This window comes from Falco peregrinus, chromosome 1, assembly GCF_023634155.1.
Source record: "Falco peregrinus isolate bFalPer1 chromosome 1, bFalPer1.pri, whole genome shotgun sequence".
In the NCBI taxonomy this organism is placed as follows: Eukaryota; Metazoa; Chordata; class Aves; order Falconiformes; family Falconidae; genus Falco; species Falco peregrinus.
This window is the reverse complement of record NC_073721.1, coordinates 52,157,324-52,180,769: the sequence shown is the minus strand read 5'-3', so window position 1 is coordinate 52,180,769 and position 23,446 is coordinate 52,157,324. Positions and strand designations below refer to the sequence as shown.

The 23,446-nt window shown below is 39.9% G+C and overlaps 1 protein-coding gene across 6 annotated transcripts in view; it reads right to left on the bottom strand.

Annotated features, from left to right (window-relative positions):
• Positions 1-1,953: 1,953 nt before the first annotated feature.
• GAPVD1 (GTPase activating protein and VPS9 domains 1) overlaps positions 1,954-23,446 on the bottom strand; it is a 31,687-nt gene continuing 10,194 nt past the window's right edge. For 4 of the 6 annotated variants that reach the window (XM_055794587.1, XM_055794579.1, XM_055794570.1 and 1 more), the window contains 22 exons: positions 23,069-23,203; positions 22,758-22,947; positions 20,999-21,159; positions 19,979-20,108; positions 18,941-19,066; positions 17,917-18,090; positions 17,500-17,640; positions 16,763-16,897; positions 16,074-16,193; positions 15,514-15,591; positions 15,015-15,388; positions 14,399-14,486; positions 13,222-13,302; positions 12,432-12,554; positions 11,803-11,932; positions 11,288-11,397; positions 10,495-10,654; positions 9,828-10,015; positions 8,255-8,468; positions 7,592-7,664; positions 6,517-6,714; positions 1,954-5,820 (listed from right to left, as the gene is read on the bottom strand). In XM_055794587.1, the coding sequence (XP_055650562.1) occupies positions 5,680-5,820; positions 6,517-6,714; positions 7,592-7,664; positions 8,255-8,468; positions 9,828-10,015; positions 10,495-10,654; positions 11,288-11,397; positions 11,803-11,932; positions 12,432-12,554; positions 13,222-13,302; positions 14,399-14,486; positions 15,015-15,388; positions 15,514-15,591; positions 16,074-16,193; positions 16,763-16,897; positions 17,500-17,640; positions 17,917-18,090; positions 18,941-19,066; positions 19,979-20,108; positions 20,999-21,159; positions 22,758-22,947; positions 23,069-23,203 (3,270 nt within the window). In that variant the 3' untranslated portion in view covers positions 1,954-5,679. The remainder of the gene's footprint in view (positions 5,821-6,516; positions 6,715-7,591; positions 7,665-8,254; positions 8,469-9,827; positions 10,016-10,494; positions 10,655-11,287; positions 11,398-11,802; positions 11,933-12,431; positions 12,555-13,221; positions 13,303-14,398; positions 14,487-15,014; positions 15,389-15,513; positions 15,592-16,073; positions 16,194-16,762; positions 16,898-17,499; positions 17,641-17,916; positions 18,091-18,940; positions 19,067-19,978; positions 20,109-20,998; positions 21,160-22,757; positions 22,948-23,068; positions 23,204-23,446) is intronic. The other 2 variants (XM_055794602.1, XM_055794593.1) reach the window with 2 other exon arrangements.

Genomic DNA, 23,446 nt, shown 5'->3' with positions numbered 1-23,446 from the left:
GGCAGGTGCCAACCCCCCGGCTCCCTGTGCCTGATGCCTGCGGTGCCAAGAGCCATGGCTCCCACAGTCCTCACCCTGGTTACTCCCTGTCCGGCGGGGTCAGGGGTGCCACCCACGATGGGCTCTGCTGCCTGGCCCTAAGCTGAGCCCAAGGAACAGAGCTGTTCACAGGGATGGCTCAGGCACCCCTGTAAGGAGCTGCTGGATCCAGAGCCCGATCTGGTGCCAAGCGGGACCCCCATGGTGTTTCCCGACGAGGTTGGCCATGGGCTCCCAGTCAGGGGCTCTCACCAGCAGCGTGCGACTGACATGGCCCCACAACGGTGTCTCCCCTCGCTGTGGTCACAGGGGAGCGGTGCAGAGGCAGAGCAACCCCTGGGGAACCCTGGGGTCTGGCAGGGCTGTTCCCCTACCCCGGCTCGGCTCCAGGCTCCCCGCTGCGCTCCACAGGGCAACAAAAGCAGGACACGGCGGCTGGCAGCATCTGCACTGCCCTCGCTCCCCACATCCATCCCTGCCCCGGCCCCGCACACCCCTCAGCCCTGCAGGACAGACAGGACGGCACTGGTGTGGCTGTGGAGACAGACCTCTGCTCGCAGGGTTCATGGATCGTTGACTCAACAGGCCATAATGGCTCCATCTATCGGGGTCAATACGGGTGCCTTTGACACATGATAGACAATAATTGCTCCTGCTTAGAGACTTTTTAGTTCATGGATCATTGACCTGATGGGCTGTAACAGCTTTGAAGGAGGCTGCACACCCCTGCGCTTAAAACGCCCTCAGGAGCAAGCGGCTGTGTAAAGCCACGGCTTGGGCATGGGGCCGCGCAAAACATGCTCTCTTGAAAAACACGCTCCCCAGCACAGGTTACCGAAGGCCCCGGCGCTCTGGAAGCCCTGCGGCTAGCACGGCCACGGAGGAGAGGCCGCAGCAGGAGGCGCAGGATTCTGGGAGGAAAGGCCAGCGTGCCCCGGCATCCCTCAAACGCCAGGGGATAGGACCAGGGTGCGCAAGGAGGGGGTCACCTCCCGAGGTCTGCAGGCTGGAGCAGGCTGGAGCTTCCCTCTCCGACGGCAACTTCCAGGTATATGATTTAATGAAAGGCACAATAAGAAGTGAAACAATTAGAATTTCTGCCTCATTATCATGGTAATCTTATCAGTCGGATAATGAGGTATTAATGGAGATTTAATGTGCCTCTCATAACAGAATCCCTTGGAGAAAACACATAAGGAAATTGCTGTAAATCCACTTAATGATGGAAAGGTCCCCAAACACCATATTCCAGAGGATGAAAAATGCTGGATGCAAATGAGAGAGAATCAAGGTCAATAACACTGTGGGGACCGTGCTCATGGCAGCACTGTGCCGCTGCCGCCCAGCCGCCCCGGTCCCGCCACCTCCCCAGCCTGCCCTGTTCAGGTGGGTGAAGCGGCCGGATTGGGGTGGATACACGGCAGCTGCCAAGATCCTACTGTGTCATAGGCAATGTGAATATTTCTTAAGAAATAAGATGACCCGAACAGAGTATTTTTGGACTTGACCACTCCCATCAAGGCACTGAACAGCACACAGCAGAGGAACAGACGGGGTCCTGGTGCCTGTCCCCAGGTGAGCCACCTCTCAGTGCTCTGGCAGCAGGTAGTTATTTTTTCCCCTCGAGCTATTAGGACAGCCAAGCTGCACGATTAAAAAGAAAAATAACTGGAAAGCTCTGTGCTAAGCAGCCAACTCAGCAGCACATCCTTTCCCATTACCTGGATCTTGTTCCTTTTTTGCCACTGTCCGCTCCCCACGAGCGGTCGGTGCACACGAGAAAGGAGGTCTGAGGTGCCACGCAGCAGTGCTGCCAAGCGGGAGCCCGCGCCAGCTTTGCGGGAAGTTGTTCACACTTGCAATGCCATCTCCAGCAAACCGCTGATTGCGTTGGAACAAGGCAGAAACATGAAATCCAGGCATTAAACTGCTCTCCTTTTAATCAGTTTTTACAGAATAATACATTAATAATCACGTTAGAGACAAGATGGGGTTCCTGTATACAAGATTGTGCAAGCTCATTAATTTAGATTTATAAAGGCTTTACCAGTTTCAAAGAGGAGAGGCAGTACAAAGCTTTTAAATAGAGGTAAAGCACAATTAAAAGGTACAGAACACACACTACTAACTCAGCAGAGATTAATTCTCAAGTAATACAGGCTCAACCAAGTCACCAGCTGTTACCCAAACTGGGGTATCCTTCCCCCTCCTTCTCCACTGCTTCCTGCTGCTCCAGCTCTCCCGCCACGCTGCCAGCCAAAGGCTGCACGGTCCGTACTGCAGCACGGCCACATAGGTTACACCCATGCCAAACACACATGCTCCACTTGCCCGAAGCTTTGCTGTGGAACAGACCTGCCTCCTCCCGCTGCTCCTGCTCTAACCCCCTTCCTCCCCCACTACTCAGCTCTAACGTGGCAGTGGGTCCTCAAACTTCTGTGAGAATTTGGCTTAACAGAACATTTGACGTTTTCAAGCGATATGAACCAACACTGTGCTCACCAGAAACTCACCTATAGGAAACAGGATCACGTTCGTGGCTTTTTTTCCTGAAATTTATGGCAGTTACATTCAGCATTTGGTAGTATAAGGTCTTCAAAACAAAAACTTTTAAACTCAAATACTTAATAGGCCATACACATTCCAATTCTCCTTAAAGAGGGTTTAAAAAAGGTTTAAAGAGAAATTTCACTTAGGTTTAAGAGCAAAAAGAATCTCACAGGGATGAAAAAAACCAGCCCTTTCCTCTCCCTTATCTACCCAAAAAAGGAAAATACCACCTCTGAAATATTAATGGGCATAGCCATGCCATCGGTTAATTTGGCAGTTCCTCCAAACATGCCAACAACCAGCGCCAAAGTCAACAACCGAGCCTTAAGTCCGTGGCTGCAATCTGCTACTACTGACCTCTCCCCGCTCCCCTTTCCCCAAAACGTTCCATTCATCCTCCAGCAGCTGAAGTAATTTAACTAACAGAAAGCACCGAGTTTACAGCAACAGTGACACGGTTGGCTGGCACCTTTTGGCAGCAGTTCTGTTACTTTTGGTCCTTTATGCACTGTCTTTTCACCTTTACTACTGCACACCAAAACCTAACAACATCACTTCCTATACATGTAATTTATTGTTTTAAAACAAAATGTTAACGGGACACCAGGGGAAAATAGTAAGAGGACATTATGGGAAGGGTTTTAATTCTTTGGAAAGCCTAATTCTCTAACTACACCTATCAAGACTATATAAAAGACTTTCAGAGTAGATTGAAAAAGAAGAAGCAAAGGACCAAAGGACCATCTTACTATGAAGACTCAGTTCATCTGGGGCTCATTGAAACACTTCCTGGTTTTAAAATAACTAACATTAAAAAAACCCCAAAACAACTCCAGTTCTTTTAAGTATTTTTCTACGCAGAAAAACAAAGTGATAACAACTGTGAAGGAAATGGTTCTTGCCCCTTCCATAAAGGAGAGGAAATCTGAAAGATCTGATGGTGCTGATCAAACCCTGCTTGCCGAGTTTGCAAACAGAAGCGATGTGCGGGCTAATCACCGACCCAAGTGTCTTTGTGCCTTCTTTAAGGATTGTACAAATACTCTCCTCGACTAAAACTCAAAACTGCAGGACTAAAAGAACTTTCACACATTGGTCTTAACATCTCAGATATTCAAGTAATAATTAAATATTACAGGACACTTCAATAAATTTATATTGCTTTTAGATATGATCTGGCCATATCTTCAAGGGCATATTTGTGCTTCGCTGCTGAGTGTTATTGGTCAGGGCTGTGCTTGCAATATTAAGTTACGTGTTCAGCACCAAAAACCCATCAAGGCTAAATAACTAGAATATTGCAATGCTACACAGACTGAGTTACCACAGTAAGGCAGATCAGAAGAATTCTGTTTCTAGAGTATTGCTCCTCCACACAAGCAAGTCTCTAATAGAGGAGAAAGACTATAAATAAAAGAAAAAAGATACCATCCCACCCTCTCACCTGTGATTAGTTATGCTATACTGAATTACATATTAGAGTCCTAGATAGTACGTTTCTTTAATTATGCCTTGACAAGTAGCACAGCCAAATCAAGCACTTGATACTTTACATAAATTGCTCTAATTTCAATTAACCAAATTATTTTCCCAAGCTCTAGCTGCTTACAGGTTTTAATCATCAAAATGCGCACATATGCGTGCACACACAGAAAAAATAAATCGTATTTTGAAAAGAATGCAAGATTTTGTTGTCTTTACCACTCACAGACACCAAGTCTTAACAAATCCCTCTGTCAGAAGTGCAATGAACACTCTGGAAAGAGCAAGAAATAATACTGACATGAAAAAGTTAAATGCTCGCTGTCCTTTTTCACTGTAATTCTAGCTAAAAAAGAACAGCAAGTGCTTATATACAAATAACAACCACTGGCCATCACTCAGACCATTTCACTCATGAAAAATCCATGTGGTGGTGTGCATAAAAACTTCTTTAAATTGGTAACTGTCAGTTTAAGGGAAAGGTGGGGTGAGAAATCTATAAAACACCCTGAACTGATGTCATGATATGTTTCATAAAGAACAGTGTTGTATTTTAAAATATTTCATATGAACAGTAAAACTTGCACTGCTGCATAGCAGACAACACGAAGAACATTTAGTAAAAACATTCACTGAAACCCCGGCATATGTATTTAATGTCACTAATCAAAATATATATTACAGTCCAAGGTTCTGTAAGGATCTCTGTTTGGGGTTTGTACAGTATACACAATATATCAGAAAAAATATTACAGTAAGGTATTTTATTTCTCCTTTTTTATATTAGACTTCTCTATTGTAACTTACAGTCCCTCTCCTCTATATATCCAAACCTTTATAACACCCTAATGCCCTAGCCAAAAAGTGTTTAGCTATCTAATAAGCCCTGTCTATTATAAATTCCAGTTTTAGAAATTTCAGTAATCTTAATTACATTTTAATAAATAGTTCAGTTTGCCCTTTTTTAATCTTAGCTTTTCGAGGAAGTCCTTTCATTACCAAAACACAGTATGTCATAACCTGTTAAGAGGTCAGAGAGGCTTTTGCTTGTTTATGCAAAGGATGATGAGTCCAAAGATAATTGCAATGCATTAAATATAGTTATATAATATTTACAGTGTCCTCTCAGATTTTAAATTTAGGTGAAATATAACTGATAACTAATGTCAGCTACTACAGACTTTCAATGTGGCTGGTGTCTTATTAATAAAAGGTGTATTAAGCTAAAAAGTATACTAAGTGGTTGCCCTGATTCTTCTTGTTTCAGTTTCTATTAGAAATTAAATGAAGTGAATTATTCACGTGAGTAAGAACTCAGGAAAAGAGGTGGTGGAAAAAGCGTGAAGAATTTTCTGCATGTTTTGAGATTCCAAAATACCTGAAAACTGTGGTCCCTTTTGCAGTGCCAGTATCTATAGGGGAGAAAAACACAACCAAAAGAGAAGAGGAAAATCTGTTAAATTAATTTGATTAGTAAAGGTGTTTTAAAATACCTCAATTCTGTACAGTATTATACAAGAAAAGTCTCTTCTTCAGCTTTTGCAGCTGTTGTACATTCTTATATCCTCCTCTTCTACTAACAGTCTGCCCGTACACATGGTGGCCAAGTTACTTGCGATCGTCAATAGTTTTAATGAATTCAACTGCTGCCGTGAACTGCATCCACCAGTATGATTCTTCTCCAGATAAACAGTTGGCATAGAAACTACTAATGTACTGAACAGTGGACAGCAAGCAAGGTGGATTTGCCTGAGGGTTAAAGAAGAAAGAGATACTCACAGCTTGTTTGCAAAGCTAAATGTAAAACACTACGAGATACAGAACAGAAATACAATTCTATTTGTGCAGTGATCCTTGCACATTCGTAATACATGATTCTGTAACATATCTGTAGGGTAGCGATGGTTAATCCAGACAACCCCCATTTCAGACTCAGAAAGCATCAGACTTCATGATAGGAGCATTTTTCCAACAAGGAAAAACAACTTGTGGGCCAAGAGAAAGAAGGGTAAGACTGGCAGAGTCTATAGAAGTCATCAAGGATTTAAACACATGGAAAAGCCTATTGTTTTAGCATCTTATACGTGACAGACCTTTATCCAAACACTTATATGTCAAAAAAGGTCAGCCACATAAGTCAGTCCTAGTGTGGATCTTGGTCCTGAAAGAGGACAGCATTAAGCAGGCACAGATGATAGACACTGGTGGACATACCTCAAAAAAACCCACTCCATTACAACATCTGCACCCCAGTTTCCTTGGTTCCAAATGCAAAGTTTCCTTGGATTCAAAACCATAACTGTGACCACATTTCTGATGTTTGTATTTAAACCAGCTGAACTAGATCTAGGTTTGAGTCTACACTCAGTTACTCAAACGCATTCTTTTTCTTCCTAAAATTTGCAAGAATTAGGTGGGGTTTGTGATCTTTCCAAAATAACTCACCTTTATGAGGACAAATACCAGAACAGGAACAAAATCATCTGCCCCAGGTACTGAATCTTCATTTGCCAGACTAAGCAGGTTCATGATGGTTGAACACATTCGCAGGATACACTGTACTTTATCTCGGGGGGTTTTATAAGCACTTATTGTGCGGATTTCAGACTGTGCAGATGGCCATGGTGCCTCCCGTAGATATACCTAGGAAAAAAACCAACATGCTGCCAGTTTTTGTTTGTCCAAACTACTGCTGTGCACCACAGAGGATCTGAAGTACAAGAGACCTGCAGGCAGGAGCAAAGCTCCAGAGAAATGGGAAGCTTTAAGCCAAGATGGTTACATTACACTCACAACGATGGTGGCTTCCTGCTGTGTTATAATAAAAAACTACAAGGAGCCAGTACTCTAAGCGCAACTAACTGACATAATTAGTCTGTACTTCTTTGCGACTTCTCCAGTACATCATTTCAAATAAAGGTAGAGCTGTATGTCTCAGTCTTCCATATCAGCAGCTTTATGAACACTCACTGTTTTGAATCACAGAGTTCAAGAGCTGAATTGAGAACTAGGAAAGCTGCTAACATCCAGCCTCTGACAGACTTCTTAAGCCTGCCAACCTGCTTTTAGTTATCTTAGTAACCATGAGAAAAGTGAAAGCACTGGGCAAATTCACAGATCTGCAAGGTTCCATTAATTCTGGCTAGTTCAGAAAGTTAACTTGACAGCTGTAAACCACAGCTATGGCACATGAATCACATTAGAAACATACAGAATTCAAACATTGCCTTTTGAAGCAAATTATCAGGATGTTACTGCATCTTAGTGCAGCGTAGCATTAGTTCTTAAATTTTACTATCAGGACAGAGGTGGTAAAATCAGAAAAAAATTAGTTTGGAAGGATCAGTCAGTGGAAAATACAAAAGCATGGGTATAGCATGTTTTTCCTGCAGGATATTTCACCTGTCACAGATAGAAAAGCAATGGTTCTAAGTGTAAAACAAAAACAACCCTCTCCCCATCCCAAACACAATCTAAACCACGTGCCCCGACACACAAAAGAAAGTGAAGGAGAAGTTACCTCCGGTATCTGAAGTGCTTTGTGGTTTGCAGTCACTACTTTAGATAACCTCTGTATGTGTTCATGCAGGACCCTGAAAACAAACACAAAAAATAAAAGTGAAAAGTAAGCAGCAGCCAGCCAGTAGTCTCCTGGGTATCACACTAGTTATAAGTTGGATACTGCAAGAGAGATGTTCAGGAATGCAGATAGTCATGATGGTCCTACAGCTAACGGACTCTAGGTCAGTAGGAGATGCAGAGCATATTGTCATGCGATCAAATACAACCACACAGCCAGCAGAGCAGTCAAACAGCGTATGTTCTAAAACACAAAAACCCAAAACTCCAAATGCATGGAAAACACTGTACCAAAACAGAATATGAAAGGAGTCCTGAGGTAGATTTTGATTATTCTCTCAACATACAGACTTTCAGATCTGAAAGTCTATAGCCCAAGCTGTTAGACTTACAATTTTATTCTACTCTGGCAGTTTGTTCCAAACACAAACTTTTGCACATGATGCTAAAGCACTTCCTTGTTCTTTCACAAAACACTCTAAATGAAAACACGAGTTCATATGGCGTGGCTGACTTAGTCAAGTCTGTCACATGAAGACTGCACAGCCTCCATCTGCACCAACTGCAAAAGAGAAACTAAGTGCTTGAAATTACATTGACTTACTGGTCACGCAAAATATCTCCATCCTGATTAGGATAGAACGCAAGTTTGAAAATACGATTCATCACACTGCGTTCTATAGCTAATTGTGCATCCTGAAGTTGTTCTTCGCTGGCATTCTGCCATATAGCATCCTGAGCCATAGCCCCATATAGGAACTGAAGAAAATCCTCAACTTGGGCTGTTTTATCATCTGCCGCTGTGAGTTTCTGGAAATCTGTTAAAAAGAGAGAGAACATTCAGTTAAGTAAAAAACATTATTTCTATTAAATGTTCCTGGAGAGAGAAGCCCAGAATCCACTTCAGATGTCTTGCCAGGCAGCACTGAGGCTGTTTTGCCCATGCCCCAGTAAGGGAAATATGAGCAGGAACAGTTGAAGTAAATGGAGGAATTAAAGGAAAAGCACATAGAACACATTTAGCAAAGCATATGGTCAAAATACTCTACTTGATTCGGTGTTAATCACCTACTCTGCAGTACCAGTTCTCATACCTTCTTCCCAGCCACCGACAGAGGTAACACCCAGAACATCACTAGAAGAGTCGCTGGTAAGAACCAGCACATGCAAAGTTGTTAGATGCTGAAAGGGGGAGTAGCAGAAGATACCAGGAAAAACAACCTGTACCATTTCCTACCCCTACCTTTATCAAGTATGCATAGCTGCACCACTCATATTTATCTACAAACTACAGAATGAGTGTTGACCTAATCACTGGTATTCATCGGCTTCATATTTATAGCACTCTGCACTAGAAGACAACTGCCACTCACAGATGCCAGCAGCCTGAACGCCACAGTTGCCAATTTCTCTTTGGTATCATCCAGAAATAGCTGTCTCCCCTCCGTCCATAGAAAGGCCTTTAACTCTTTCCTGGGTCACTGAATCTTTTTACCAGAAATTGAATCCCAGTATATACAAGTTCTCATATTAATTCCAGCCTATTCAGACACATTTAATATCCAGCACTATATGCTCTGGGAGCAAGAACTGACTCCAAATTTCTTATGTACTTCATTAAGTCAGCTATGTATATAGAGAACAAAGAAACAGTTTGTTTTAATCACTCTGCTTTGAGACTGCTGTCCTCCTGGTGCTGCTATCCCTTATGCTATGGTATTTTTGAATCTTTTGATTTTTGAATCATTTGATTCACACTACTATTATTCCCCATATCTTCTAAGGTGCAACCACAAGCTCCATACTGAGGACTGAGTGCTGCGACTTAACTTATCATTTATCAGTAGATCTAAAATAATTAATGTTATTCATGCTTCTTCCATGGGGCAGATGCTAGACAATATGATTTAGCATAACTTTTTAGGCCAAGTGAGGTCAAATTACCTTCATTCTCTTACTCCATGAAAAATGCAGACAGTTACCATGGCTCAGCTGCCACAACATACTGTTAAGTCACAGAAATCTGTCTATTTGAGCCATTAATTCACCAGCTGAAATGAAAGCCTATTTAGGAATCTGCTCCTTAGACCAGAAGTTGCATTAAAACATCAACCCAAGGCAGCATTTAAATATGGAGTAGAAGAATATAAACATTTCACAGTCTGCATTAATCTTACCTTGAATAAATTCCCTTATTTTCTTTTCTTTGCTTTCCAGCAGTAGCCTCACGCATACTGTAGTGAAGTATCTGTTTGCCACTTCTTTATCTCGCAGAACTCTCTGCAACAGCCTTTCCAAGTGTGCTTGTGTCGTTTGCAGGCCTTGGCGACATCGAGTTAAATAAGCGATATACGGAGCTCTTTTCCTAAAATAAAGAGTACTTTACACTAGATTCATAATAAAGATAGAGACTAAGAGCTTCACATACAGTTAAGTTGTAGTGTCAGAGGAATCTTCAACCTGTTGTTTGTAAAGCAAAGATAATGCCTGAATTAGGAAGTTCTGCCTTACACAGATTTCTCTGACTGAATTCACTGCCCTTGCAGCACTCCTGAATGCCAGACTAAAGCAAGTTCCACACAGCATCTCTTGTGTGTTAGAATTGAACATTACCCACAAATTTATTTAACCAGAGTTTGTTACTATCTGGACCGACTTAAGGTCCAAGCTTTTTTAAGCCATTTTCAGATAGATGAGACAATTCCATCATTTTGTGGGGAAGCAGAGATGTAATAACCTGATTTGGTAAAGCACGATTTAAACCAAAAGGGATCTTCCCAATCTACTAGTGAATAAATATATGCATTTGGAAACCCATTAACAGTAAGATACTGAACAAACTACCTATAGTCCTCTGCAATAGATGCCAGCAGCTTTCGACAGGTCCTGTTATCAAAGCGGCTTACACATCGCATTGTCTCCTGCAGCTGGGCCATCAAGTTCTTGTCCTGGAGGTTAATAGCTTCAGCTAGCTGAACTTTTAAGAAGCACACAATTTCATTATCTAATAAAGAACAAAGGGAAATTATTATGGAAAAGAGATGTAGGCATTGGTTTTAAATATAGAAACATGTAACAGTTCAAAACAAAACTTCTGTACCTTAGGTAATAAATGTTATTTTAAAAACAGTTTAGTAAGTCTTTTTGAATTTTCCAGCTATCAAGGGATACATTTTCACACCAATATCTTATTTAGAACCATTCTAAAACATGAAGAGGACCAGGTAAGGTGACAAATTCACTTGTCCGCAAATAAACCTAGAAGGAATGCAGGGATACAAACGCAAGACATATACTAAGTCAACATAAAGACTCAGTAAATCATTGAAGTTACTCTATTAGTACTGTAGCACAACTCCCAACAGTACAAGCATTTTAGAAGTCTATTCTATAGTTACAGGCTCTACCTGCACTATATCCAAGATATTTCATTACAAAAAAATTAGACCAGATTTTGTTGGCAGGTTTGTTCATGGAGTAAGAAAGAAAACATACTGGGGGGCAAAAGGCAGCCTATGCCTTCTGTATCTATGCAAACAGAAGTTTACCATAAATGGTGCAGTAAGAGTGCCATTAGATGGGGGAAAAGAAAAGCCACACACAATACAAAATATCTGTATGTATAAAGAACATTTACCTTCAGGGTCTGTGTGGTCTGGTAGACCATTCCTTGTTGAATGTGTCAGCATCGGGAAGGCAACAGAATCTGCTGAACAAAGAGCCAATCTCAATTTCTTCTTCGCATCCCTTAAAGAGGAAAAATATTTTCTTAACAGTTGCTGCAAGGGCTGCTTCTTCAATAAGCAGTCTTTGGTATTTGTTTCTTTGGTTTTGTTTTTTTAAATACTGTGTAAAAGTTATTTAACATTATTTTAATATACCAGTGTTGTTGTGACTTCAGAACATCAGTTCTCTTGATATAGCACCTAGACCAATTTCACAGGAATTTTCCTAAACACTGAACTGCTCTGTCCTCTCAGGTTACAAAATTCCCCCTTTACCAGTGGAAATACAACAGTTTGAGATGCTTAAGACTAAAAGCATGTAAAAGTTTACAATTGACCCATATTAAGATTTTTGTGGGAGCTAATCACATGGCTTCAGCTTTTAATTCTACTTTGTGGGTAAGATTAAACCTGCAAATATATTTACCTATAGGAGAAAGCAGAACTTTGTGGCTGTGCTACTTGACTTGCAGAGTCTGGGAGATCGTCTGCAGACATGTTTTGTAAAGCCTCATCACGTGGAGAGTCATGCATACTCTCACCATCCCCAATAGCCTCTATGGAAATGAAAAAAACAACATTACACTTGAAGAGAGGAGTCAGAAGAAGAAACTAGACTCATATTCTCTCTGCTCTTCTGGTTATTCTAAGGTCAGGGAGGGAACGGAGACAGCAAATAAAACTTGTTCTGGATAAGTGAAAAAAGTATTAAAAATACACAATCTACAAGTCACAAAGAAGAAACTGCATCAGTTTTGGAAGATAATATACTTCTTCAGTATCCATTAAAAAAAAAAAACAACACAAAAAAAGGTAAGTGATGTGCTATTAACAAACAGCCACCTCAACGGCAATATGAAAGAGCTGTCCTTGGGAATACTGATTTAATTCCCAGCCTCTGAGGGATTGTTCCACAGATTATTTGACACAATGTCCCTGGTTTAGAGCTCACATTGTTCAGCTGTTAGTAATAACATTGGTCTAGAATACTGAAGTGGTTTTATCTTTAAGGAGGAGAAACTATGCTGGTGATGGCTACAAAAGCCAGGTTCTCACCTGCACTGTCATAGTTTACTATGGCTCCTTCACTAGGACTGGTTCGCTTAATTGCATTCCTGTATTTGTCCAGAATGTCCTCTGCAGCTTGCGCCTGTGCATTGAGCCTTGGGCTGGGATCATCTGAAAAGGCCATTAAAAACAACAGGAGTTAACCTTGTATTGTGCCAACTGAATGCAAACACAAAAATTTAGACCTACACATTTGGACTCTGTTTTTAGCTGCATCAAACAAATAGCTGCTTGTGTTCCATGCAGCCACAATTCAAACATATTTATAAAGTCTGAAGCAAAAGCAGAAAGAAAAAACCAGCACAGTTTAAGTGAACAAATAAAGCCAGATCTTTAGCATATTTATACTGTATACACAAATGGTTCTTGTATATTTGAAGACTTCTAGAAATTATTAGGCAAACAGAAAACTAAACACCCAGGTTCAAATCATGTTTAACTTGGCACTTAAGCAATTATTACAGGAACGTGCCTGCAGCTATCCTAACAGCTCAGCTATGATAAGGACATGAGCTTTATCATGAGAAAGAAAAAAAAAAAAAAGTGAAGACTTGAGTAGAGAATCCAGTACTACACATATTGACAGAAGCATGACAATTTAAAAACAGTCTTTTAAGTCAAGAAAAAAGTCCTTACCCACTTTCATATTCAGAAAGCCAGTTGGAAACACTAACTACAACAGCATATACCTTTCTGTAAATAGATACCTGGTGGGCACTCTGGAACTCTAGAGGGCATGTTATGAGAGAAGATTACTATGATGGTATTATTCACATACCTTGAAGTGCTGAGTACCTGTCAGGCACCATGTCATCTTTGTCCTTTTCTTGTTTTTCTTTCTTTCTAAATGGAATAGGAGCTGAAAATGCAAGGTATCCGATCAAAGACTATTCTGAGATAATGGCCAGATTGAAGAAACTTTAAGAAACTGGCTAATACAGAAGCCTGTCATCAAATAAACTTCAATGAAAGCATAACCAATCTATGGGGTGGAACAGCACTGTACTGTCATCATATGTAGTAAGCTCTACCTTTAACAGACATGCCACCATGAGCCAGGCAGAACAGTTTTGCTTCCAGGTACAGTACACTCTAGGCAACTACTAGCCAAGGGAGTCAGGTAGCCTCCCGTTTTTATTTACATATTTATCTATACTTTAGTTTAGACAATAGCCCTAACTCAAATATTGGTCACAAGGGCACGGATCTTTTCAGGCCACTCATTCCCTCTAGTAAGCTCAGGAAGAAGATGCAAAGACAGCACCTTGTGAAATGGAAAAGCAAAGTGGTATTAAAATATGATAACACTATCTAAAGTCACACAGAGACTGCAAGGGTTACATTGGTTCTTTTCTAACTGAAAGTCTGTTTTAAAAATAGGCAAGAATATCTAATATTGCACCCATTGTTCCATCCTCAGTTGACATTATTCACAGCATGAAAGCCAAGTATCTTGAACAAGCTTTACTTCATAAATAGCCAAAGTCTAATTCCACTCATGCCGTGTAACAAGAGATATCCTAAGTTATCAATATCCTTCAACTAGCACACTACCATCTGTCGGGAATTAAGACTCGCTTGCTATGAAGCTGCAATGAAGTCAATACCACACAACTATGAAATGACTAGCCTTACCTAAGGATTCCAAAGTTAACAAATGCTTAAGATAACATAACGCCTAACGAAATTCCTTTCAGCTTACACACCTCTTTATAGGCACTGCATATTTTGTATTTCAGTAATTCTCTCTTTACTGCAACACTTGAATTTTATAGATAAGAAACCTTTAGTTCTTAAAATTAAAAGGAGAGCTGTTACCCTGTAACAGATTTAAGTCAGTCTGGTCAGCTTTTCAAAGTGAAACTGTAAACATTTTCCATAGAAGTGCCTAAAGATACAATAAAGGCAGCATGCACTCTTACTAAAGTACTGCAACCAGATGGACATGACCCTACCTTTGGGCATGGCAGACACAAAACGTTTCCTCCACCAGGGCTTGTTTCTGTCAGACTTCTCATCATCACTGTCTTTCCGTTCCTCAATCTGTAGAATGGCAGTCTACATTTGAGCATTTACCATATCAAGTGTAAAGTCAAAATTTCTCCTTCATGTCAGGTTTTGCTACATTGACTGTAAAAACAGAACTACAGCAGAGCACAGAAAGCCACAGCAGATTAAGTTAGAAATATCCCTCCTGAAGAGGGCAGCCTGTAAATGCAACACCTGAAGAAACTTAAGACGTCACTTATTTCTTTTTTAAAGAAAATTGCTTTTCAGGATGGGATGCTGCAGTATGTTAAATTTGAGCACTATAACAAATTTATTTCTGCAGTCCCACCAAATCAAATAAAGCTCATCCAGTAAACTTAAGAAAAGCCAGAATAATTTAAGCCACTCTGACCATCTGTAGCTTTAGCTTGTAAAACGTTACTGGCCAACATTTAAAAGGTAAATAGAAGTGCACCGTAATTCCTTGGCTAAACACATTTAATACCAGCTTCCTGGCATAGTGAGCATGCTAGGAAAAAAAAAAAAAAAAAAAAAAAAAAAAAAGATTGATAGAAGCCTTACCTCTCCCCTAGAGGAGTCTTTGCTGGGAGATGAGGATGATGACTGAGATGCAGCCACCAGAACAGCTGCTCCAGTGTTGGTGGTCGGCATAGGAAGCTCCCTCTCCTCATTGCCAGGACGTCTGTTCCACCCAGGATCACTCATAGGTCTCCGAACTGATGATACTATATCTGAACTCCTACTGCGGACTAGCCTCTCTGGATAAGAATGCCTCTGCTTGAATGCTTCTAAATCAGTTGGAATTAAACTGTGAGACCCAAAGTTTGGTAATCGGGCCTCATTACCTCCCATAGCTCCTTCCAAGATTGGTGGATCTGGTGGTGGATGAGAGGGTCTGGCGTAGTGTACTTTAGGCCTTACTACAGCCAATACACCTGCGGTCATAAGCATAAAAGAAGCCACACACATTTCTTTAAAGATTCTTCAAAATTAGCTGGTACTAACATAGAAGCATTGAAAATGCTCATTTACTAAAAAAAGCTTATTCTTTACAACTTACCATCATTTGATGACAGCGGGTCAAACAATGCAAGCAACGAATCTGTCTGAGAAGGAGGAGATGTCAAGTGACTGGCTCCTGAAATATGGGGAGGAGGGGAAACATTTAGTACTCTATTAAGAACTACCTACAACATAAGAGACATTGGAAAAACAGCCTTCAGCAGCAAAAGTTTACAAAACACAAATTGCAAAATATTTTTAAAGATACTCTTACACAGAAAGTTCTCTGTAATATGCCGAAATGATAAAAGAATTGCATCACAAAAAGTGGGAAAACATGAGCAGCAGACCAATTCCAAAATGTAAGAGGATGATCAATGTACTCAAACTGAAGTAGGAAAAGGGGATCTTAGATCTAGTACTGAAGTTCCAGTACTATAAAGTACTCGAGTCTCTTTGTCAAACAGATACAGTGCTAGCAAATAAGGAAAATGTTAAGCTTAGCCACCAGAAATTTGAAATTGGGAGAAACTGTACAATATAAGGATTCTACAAATGTCATTTGTGAAACTTCAGTTATCAGAGATTCTAATTCTCATTCACAGGTAATTTACTTACCGTGGGCCGTTTCATCCATGTCAGGACTTGTCACAGAATCTTTTCCCCCAAAGTCAGAGCTACATTCGGACCTCAGATCCTCAATCTTATTAGGAATATCTTCAGATGTTGCACTAATACCTTACACACAACAAAAGAAGCATCTGTAATAGTCTTTCAGAGAAAAAGGAAGCAAAATGCTGAAGCTGTTAAAACATTTGGTGAACACTGTAAGAATCTAGTCTTAACTCACAGTAGCACCTAGAGACATTACGAATTTATATACTCCTAAAATAACATTTCTGCTCTACATCTTCGACTGTTTTAACGTAGTCATAATACGCTTTAACAATGGGCATCAGAAAGACACTCCACTCTGTTAAATACTTTGCAGAAAACTACAACCTAAAGTAGATATATGCTGGTTTGCTTAAAAAAAAAGTTGTGATAATAAAACTGAATGTTAGGAGTTTCTTCCAAATCAGTACTCCACTGCTAACAATTGCTACTGCAGCATGGAGTATTCAACGCTCTGCCACCTTTTTTATTTTTCTGTAAGATGAACAAAGTATTACTGCTTTAAAAATTCCAGAACAAGTGCAGAAAGTTATTATATGAGTGGAACGATGTGTAACTACAGCAAGTGCAGCAAAGCAGATGTTGATCATGTTCTAATAGAGCAGAGTGTTTTCAGAGACAATTAAACACACCTGATACAACGCTGAGGCCTGGTGTACTGGGTCGAGAACTGACCTCCCTTACATCTGTGTCATCAGATGTGCTACCCAGCCCAGAACAGCTTTCCAGTTCTTGTAGTCTTTCCTCCTGTTTTAAGTCTGGGGCCTCTACAAAAGGGAGACAATGGAGAGTAGAGAGAAAAAGTATCATTACTCAATGCCACGCTCCCTTAATATTCACATACAGAAGGAAGTGGGGCATGTGTTGATTCAGTGCATTAAGTTCTAAGCTAACTCAAACACTTCAGCAAGATTTTTCTTATATTCTTTTATACAGAATGCAGGACTCTGCACAGGTAGCAATGCTCTATCTGCTCAAGCATTCTAAGAAGTTTTTACTTTTTTAAGTACTGTATTTCTTAAATGCAACAGTATCCAGTCAAATCTTCACTAACCAAAGTAAACTGTGCTCCTAGATAGCCCTACTTAGTAGCACAGGGAAGGAAAGCAAACAGAAGTCTGCTTTGCAATCCCTTCTCTCCCTTTTTGGCACTTAAGAATTTCTCAAGTAACAGTATGTCTCTCGCAACTTCTCTCTGCTTCAGAACAGTTTGTCCTTTTAATATTGGAAGTATTCACAAACACTAACTTAACCCTAAGAAAATAATTTCTCAAAGAAAGAAAGGAAGAGGCTGTGGTTTTGCATTATATGCCTCTGGAAGAGTCTTGTTTCACGCTAAAGAAATAAGCAAAACCTGCACAATTCTGACCTGAATCACTTGGCAATACTTCCACACTCCATGCCTCACTTGTGGTTTCTGATATGGTTGAACCTGTGCAGGGATCAAGCAACACGGATCCTGAACCTGGTAAACACAGCAAGCTGCCTAGCATGTTCTCTGCAGCTGCACCTGCAAAAGTAAAGCCGAGGCATATAGCTAGATATAGGCTTCCTGAAAAATATGATCACATTTGAAGCGTCCTTAATAAAGCAATCATGAAAGGCAATGTTGAAAAGATAGAAATGAGCAACTAAATACAATCCAGGTCATGCACACAAAATCCTCCTACAGAAAAGTTCCAGTTTAATCAATGAAAAAACATTTAGAGACAGGAGGGCTCTGCGGCCTCGTTATTTTAATGCAAGCGTGAAGCATTTTAACATACCAGATGTACCACCGAGTTACCTGCTATTTCTTGCAAACGATCTTCATCGATATTTGGATCAAAGTCACTTCCCAAGACATCTGTACTCCAAGTTTCACTCACAGTTTCTGATATATCTCTGTCATCAGTCAAGCCCATCATATCACGGATTTCAAATTTACGGAGCTTGTCATCAAGATTATCCTGAGTTGTGGCTATATAAAAATAAAAAAATTCTCAATTTTTTGAAGGGCTTCTCCAATTACTTTGGATTGAAAATCTGTAAGAGTACATTACAGGGGAAAAAACCCAAACAAACAAAACAACCCCCTAATTCTGTCAGATAAGAGTGTTTTCAAGTAAGGCCCGTAAAGCACCAGTACACTATTCAAGAGATGTGCCTTAAAACAGTTTTTAAGCGTATTTGAGACATAAGAAGTAATACACATGGTGACCTATCAACCAAATTGACAGACAAAATGAAGAAAACTTAGCTCACTATTGAGAAAAACATACAACTCCTGTAAGAAGAACTTATCAGAGAAAAGCTGAGGCCTCCAGAGATCATTCAAGCCCAAACCCCCTGCACAGAACAGGGTCGATGATAGCAGGTTGCTCATGGTCATGCCCACTCATGCTTTGAATATCTGCAGGCTGGCAACACCACAACATCTTTGGGCAACCTGTTCCAGCATTTGACAAATATATATTAAACAGGAAGATACCCAGATGCTTTAAGACTACTCTAATCCAGACCACCCTATTCCCTGAAGGAAAAAACTTGGTATCAAGCAAAACATTATGAGCAGTTTCCTATAAAGGACTTAAGCCTCAAAATCCCATGTGATTTCTTTCCTAACAACTGAATTGTACAAGAAATATTTTTTGGGAAAAAAAAGATCCAAACAACAAACCAAAACCATAAATAAATGCAAGAGTGGTTGCACAAGGAAAACTTTTACTTATTTTTTTCTGAACTAGTCAATTTTTCAACTTTTTTCCACAGGACTTCAGGTTTATCATCTACAGCACCTCAGGCACTTGTATCAGAGAATTTGCACCTGCCTTGTTCGTGCTCTAACAGTTGCAGAGCTTCAACACCATTGCTCCCAGAGGGGCCTGCGCCAAGCTCTGACACAGACTCCCCTTCTAAATCCAAAGATGACACAGAGTTGGAGCGATTTGAAGGACCTGTGAAAACAGATTTTACTGTAAATCTGATTTGAATAATAGTTCCTAAATAAAAAGCATTAACAACACAGGACACAATTATCAGAAAGATGAAAAGAAACAAAGTAGCAGTTCCAATATAAAATACTAATTGATGAGCTAATGCGTATTTTCTCTATTCGTGATCCCTATTCTGCAGATACTTAACCTGCACTGTGAATTGCTCTTCTCATGTTTAACAGTACTATACTAATTATAATAATCTACAAATACATTACCAGAAATGACTGGAATTTCACCATTACCATATTTTAATGTAACTAAAACATCAATAAAGTCTTTGCCAGTAATTTGTTTACTTGTCTATTAATTTGTTTTCTTATTTTGAGGAGAGCGTGAGCAAAAACTAAGTTATGGAAGTTATACAAAATAACGCATGCTGAGCGATCTGTACAAATCTCTCCGATACCACACATGAACCTGTGCTTTGTTGTGTCTGAGGTTCATATAAAGGAGTTGTCCAGAGTCAGGAATTATTCTGAGATATGTAATAGCTTATTAAAACACGATGAAAAATAAGTCTGAGAAGTCGAAGTTTACAGTTATGTTAGATTATCTTAGTAATTAGTGCTGCACATAAGTTTTAAAAAAAGTTTTAAAAAAATAAAATAAAATCCCTCTGTCTTTCTAAATACACTTAGGTTTTTCACTCCTAATTCTCAGACTCAGTTAGGCCTTTGCAGGTCAAAATTTAGCTCCAGGCTTTTTTCTTTGAATGGCTAAGAGGAAAGACAGGCTCTCAGGGTAAAACAGCACAGTCTCCAAAATGCCAAAGATGACATGCTGTATTTAACAGAAGTTCCTTTTATAAAAGGGGGAAAAAAAGGAGGGGGGGAAGCACAAAACTTCTTCAAGACTTAAGTAGCCCTTCACCTTCAGATATTCCTTCCAGATTATCACTGCAGAGGGAAAAGCGCAAGGTTTTATCAGGTTTACCATGGAGTTTGTTTTCATCAACAGGGACATCTCCTTGCCCACCATCTGCAAGCTGCATATTTAAGACCTGGGGAGCAGGAGAAAGAAACAAGTCTTCCTTAAAATAGTCTATTTTTCGTATAATTAAATAGCCAACAAAACACTGGACACATTTTTTGCACTGCTTTCACTAGAAGTTAATGGCACAATCAAATATCTAGCACTCCACTTGAAAAAAGACAGCTATGTCCAAAGTTAGAGGCTGGAGAAAATGTAACCAAGACGTGAACATAAGGCAAGTCCTGATAATAATGGAGCCACCAGCTCTCTCTTCACCCCAGCAGACTAATATAACATGGAAACTGATCATTACGAGGCTGCAAAAGGAGATAATCCAAACTATCAGGCAAGGCACCAAAGATGAAAGCAGAAGCTGTGCTACAGCTGGTGAAAGAAGAGGCTGCCTTACCCTAAGCAATGTAAGTCTGAAAACATTCACGGCAACGTGACCACAGCTCCACCCTCACAAGAGGCTGGGCCTGTGCATTTCAAGTCTGAGCTGCCAAAAACATCGGGATCAGTGTTCCTATTCTGTCATTCACCTGCACCACTTGATCCAAAGGACAAAATATGCAGAGAGATAATTGAGTCACTTCTTCAGGCTCAGAAACAACAGCCCAGGTTTGCTCTGAGGCATGCTAGATGACAAAGCCTCTTCATAAATCTGCCAGGTTCATTTTTCCTGTCTTAATATACTGCTTTTCACACCTTGCCGATATACAAAGTGAGGAAAAAAAAATCTAACAAAACAAAATTTGAAAGTTACAAGCCTCAAGTTCAGTAAAATAAGGCAAGGATTTTCATTCCCGTGCTAGATTTATTACCAAAACTTAGCGTCACAAATTCATTGTTCTGTTATTAGAGGACACAGAAGCTGTACTTTTCAAAATATCTGTACTTTTCAAAATTTCTGCATACCTCATTTTCTGACATCATTCCTGGAGTAATCTGTGGACCTGTTCCCAAAGAAATCACCAGCACTTCTTCTGGCTGAACTTCTGGGATAGTCTCCTGGGAGGATCCTTCATGATCTCCGTGCTGATCCATTAGAATATTTGATCTACTTCTGCTGCGAGTTGCTAAGAAAATATTTTGAAATACCAACATTAGAAAGCTTTTCCTTGTTTAAGGAGGAAAAAAAGATAATACAATGCAAATACAGAACTGCAATTTTTGAACTAGGAATGTGCATACTAAATAAACTTACAAAATGCAGACATATTGAACATTGACAGATGGAACTGCTGTTTAAATTTGAGTACTACACTGTGAAAAAGCAAACTTTCAACATAAAAGTTTAGAGAAACAAGGTATACTATGTCCTGTGTGCATACACAAGTTCAGTGTACTCCAATCACAGAAAGACCTTTAATAAAATATATGAGAAAATTAAGAGGTTTGTTACCAATTAAAAAAGTCTAGGTTTCTGTGGTTTAAAACTCTTAATTTGTTTAGAATTTTTTTTTCTCCTAAAAAGCAGGAAGATCTTATTCTAACAGATGTCTCAAACCCCAGACACACAATTCAACATCAGGTGGTTTACTTTGATGATTTTGCAACCCTTTGTTAGTCTTTTCAGGTAGCCTCATATTCCCCTGATTGCCAAAGTAAACCAAAGGCATGCTTAAGTCATGTGTTACACATTTCACAGAGAAGAATGGAAAGAGGGCATTACCCACCAAAAGGGGTTACTAGAGTTATATGAGCTGAAAGATTGGTTGCAGAAGTATCCCAGGCAGTAATGGCTGCCAATTGCTGTCCTGGATTTCGAAAGCATTAAAATGAAACAAAAGAAATAAAAAATTTGAGCAAAACCTACTTTGTATCATAAAATAAATGCTGTTGTGCCACTACTTCATAGGCATAAGACCAGAACCATTCAGAAGCAGAGTTAAAACAACATGGGACAGGTTTGGTTTGGGGTTAGTTTCGTGGGGGTTTTTGCCACTTAGTGAGCTCTACATATTTTCACCCTGTTGCACACTAACACCAAATCTCTCAAACAAACAAAAATATCCCCTGTGGTCACATTCATGTAAACATACACCAAAGGAGTGTACCACACTTCCTATTTAAAAAAAAAATATTATTGAAATGGACAAGTTCAAGACCTGGAAATCCTCTTCAAAAAAAGGACAAAACCGCAAACAACATCAAATTGCAGTACGATATACTAACAATTGGAATTAGACTGGGCAAGTAATGGAGAAAGAAGAAAGCTCTTCTTCTCAGCACATATTCTAAAAGTTCTGCTCTTCCTTTTTCATCCTCTTCCGCATTTGCTCTCTTCCAAGACACAACAATTTAAAACTTACTCTATCCCACTAATTAAATGTCATCACTTCTATCTTACCACTTTTCTAAACAATCTTCCCTCCTTGATCTGCTTCCCATCTTCAAATTTTCCCTTCATCACCACTGCATGTAACATGGCTACCAAACACTCCAGCATTTTTCTCAAGTTCAACAGAGAGTGATGAAGCTCACCATACTTGCATCAGAAAGTAAGGAAGTTACCTGGCTTTCTATGCAAAAGAAAATCCTTCACCACCTACAGAGAAAAAGTAGGAACTGAAGGTGTAGTCCAAGAATAGCCCCAAGAGACGACTGAAATAACAGCACAGAAAATCTACCAAGGTATCAGAAATCATGCAAGAAGTCTGCTTGCTCTCCTTACCTATTGGTAATCGATTTTTTTTGTTAGCTGGAGTAGTTGCAGGAGAAAGTTGTGGGGTATTATATGGAGTCATTTCAAGGCTGCTGCTTTTCCCTGGTTTGTTCTGGGGTAAGTTTGCCAGCAAGTTTTCCAAAGCCATCCGATCTTCCTTAAGTTGATCACTTGACATTACATTCCGCATAAAGCCAACCTAAAAATGTACAATTAGTGTTGGTAAGAATGGCAGGGTAAACTATCAGCTGTGTTTACCCTATCTGTAAACATATGGCGTCAAGTTTATACTACTTCTTTTTAAGACCTCATGATATTACCAGAGTAGTTAGCTGGCTGTATGTCATGTAAACCACTGTTCTACTCAATCCCTCCAGCAGGTTAACAGAAGACATTGGAGGAGTTTCAACTGCACGCCCATCAATAACTACGTCCAGGAAAGCAGCAACACAGCTCTGCAAAGAGAATAAACAGTTTTTGAATGACAGACCATCTACTAGAAGTTACAACAAGAGTTAAGTAGCTTACATAACAATATCAGTTTTGCTTCCTACTTTTAAAATCTTAAGATAAAATACCATGTATCATTAAAATCACTGAAGAGCAAGCAAGGAAAGCATGCAGTTAGTTTTAGTGTTTCCTTCGTTCCTTTTAAGTAAGTAACACTTTTGAATGCAGAAGTGTCACCTTACAATTTT